This window comes from Arachis hypogaea, chromosome 19 (assembly GCF_003086295.3).
Source record: "Arachis hypogaea cultivar Tifrunner chromosome 19, arahy.Tifrunner.gnm2.J5K5, whole genome shotgun sequence".
NCBI lineage: Eukaryota > Viridiplantae > Streptophyta > Magnoliopsida > Fabales > Fabaceae > Arachis > Arachis hypogaea.
Window position 1 is genome coordinate 25681045 of NC_092054.1, and position 2161 is coordinate 25683205.

The window sequence follows — 2161 nt, forward strand, 5'->3', positions numbered from 1 at the left end:
CCGCCAATAATTCTAGCCTATACCACGAGGATTCTAATCTTAGATTAGAAACCCTAGAGATATGCACTCAAGCTATTGCAGATAGAACGGAGGTGGTTGTCAGGCACGCGTTCATAGGTGAGAATGATGATGAGTGTCATGGATCATCACATTCATCAGGTTGAAGTGCGAGTGCATATCTTAGAATAGAAACAAGCATGATTGAATGGAAAACAATAGTAATTGCATTAATTCATCAAGACACAGTAGAGCTCCTCACCCCCAACCATGGAGTTTAGAGACTCATGCCGTAGAGAATACAAGTTCTGATGTAAAATGTCATGAGATACAAAATGAATCACTAAAAGTAGTTTTTATAATAAACTAGTGACCTAGGGTTACAAAAAATGAGTAAGCTAGAATAGTTAGTGTAAAAATCCACTTCCGGGGCCCACTTGGTGTGTGCTTGGGTTGAGCATTGAAGATTTCACATGTAGAGACTTTTTTTGGAGTTAAATGCCAGCTTTTGTGCCAGTTTGGGCGTTTAACTCCAGCTTTCATGCCAATTCTGGCGTTTAACGCCAGAATAGGGTAGAAAGTTAACGTTCAAACGCCAGTTTACATCGTCAAAACTCCGGCAAAGTATGGACTATTATATGTTTCTGGAAAGCCCAAGATGTCTACTTTCCAACGCAATTAAGAGCGCGCCAATTGGGCTTCTGTAGCTCAAGAAAATCCATTTCGAGTGCAGGAGGGTCAGAATCCAACAGTATCTGCAGTCCTTCTTTAGCCTCTAAATCAGATTTTTGCTCAGGTCCCTCAATTTCAGCCAGAAAATACCTGAAATCACTGAAAAATACACAAACTCATAGTGAAGTCTAGGAATATAATTTTTGAATAAAAACTAGTAAAAACATAATAAAAACTAACTAAAATATACTAAAAACATACTAAAAACAATGCCAAAAAGCGTATAAATTATCCACTCATCAAACGCCATTTATTGATCTAAATTGTGCAAGTAGTTCGTTATTCCAATACTCTCGCACAAGCAGTTCAAGGTTTTGTACCATCTCAAGGATGCTATGTCTTGACTTTAAAAATTTTTTAACATTCAAGTTGATCCCTTCACACCGAGAAGTTGTCCGAAACCCAGCACAGAACTTGTTGCGAAGGTATGCATTGGCCCACATGCTTCTCTTCTCATTAGTTTCCCTAAACCAAAAGGTGTCATGCAAACCATGATCCTCCATAGCTGCTGCCCACTCTTCTTCAAAATCCTCGATCTCCATATCAGCATACAACCACTTTTTGAAAAGTTGACGCAACCCAGAATCTTTAACATTCACAGTGAGATTTTTTTCCATGTGCCACGCGCATAACCTATGGGTTGCCTCTGGAAAAACTGACTTTATGGCAGCTTTCATTGAGTCACAACCATCGGTGATAACAACCGAAGGCATCTTGTTACACATCACTTCTAGCAAATTTTCTAAAAGCCACTTGTACGACCCAATGCTCTCATCTAGCACTAGCCCAAATCCAAAAATTGTGGTCTGTTTATGATTGTTTGAACCTGAAAATATCACCAATGGTCTTTTGTACTTATTATTCTTATACGTTGAGTCAAATGCGAGAACGTCCCCAAAAAACTGATAATCAGTCCTACTACCTCCGTCGGCTCAAAACTTGTTTGCCAACATGTTATCCTTAGTTAAATTGTATCTTGACATGCTCATTGGGTCTGCAACTGCCTTTCCCTCGAGGTATACGATTGCGGCATTAGATTCCCCATCCACTATCTTGGCATGCTTACTCTGGTCAACATAGTTATATGCATCCTTCTTACTGAACCCCATGAAGGAATAACCACCCGCCTGGCCAGCCATATACCCTAATATTTTAGATGTCAGGACTCCATGAGCCTGCATCCCTTGAATTTATGCCTTTGCTGATTCAGTCATTTCCCTAAAATTTGGTATCATATGCACCATTCCTGCTGGTGTCAGATCATGATTATGCTCCAATATTACCTTCCTAACCCTCCAAACATTGATGTTGATATCAAGGTAAATTGATAACTTTGCATCACAATTTGTGCGGGTCTCAGGCTTGTGCTCCCGCCGCCTATCAACTCAGTTGTAGTGTTTATGCTCCCTCAATCCTGCCCTATTATAGAAAA

The 2161-nt window shown here is 39.9% G+C and overlaps 1 protein-coding gene across 1 annotated transcript; it reads right to left on the reverse strand.

Annotated features, from left to right (window-relative positions):
• Positions 1-968: 968 nt before the first annotated feature.
• LOC140182203 (protein FAR1-RELATED SEQUENCE 4-like) lies at positions 969-1868 on the reverse strand. The gene is made up of 2 exons (XM_072228343.1): positions 1715-1868; positions 969-1555 (listed from the first exon to the last, which is right to left on the reverse strand). The coding sequence occupies exons 1-2, from the start codon at positions 1866-1868 to the stop codon at positions 969-971; spliced, it is 741 nt and encodes a 246-aa protein (XP_072084444.1).
• Between the last annotated feature and the right edge of the window lie 293 nt (positions 1869-2161).

Bases quoted from the DNA above. Each gene is read 5' to 3' on its own strand.
- LOC140182203 (XM_072228343.1), bottom strand. From the start codon at position 1,868: ATGGCTGGCCAGGCGGGTGGTTATTCCTTCATGGGGTTCAGTAAGAAG. The intron at 1,556-1,714 runs GCATGTCAAGAT...TGATATTTTCAG, and splicing joins GGCAGTTGCAGACCCAATGA to GTTCAAACAATCATAAACAG.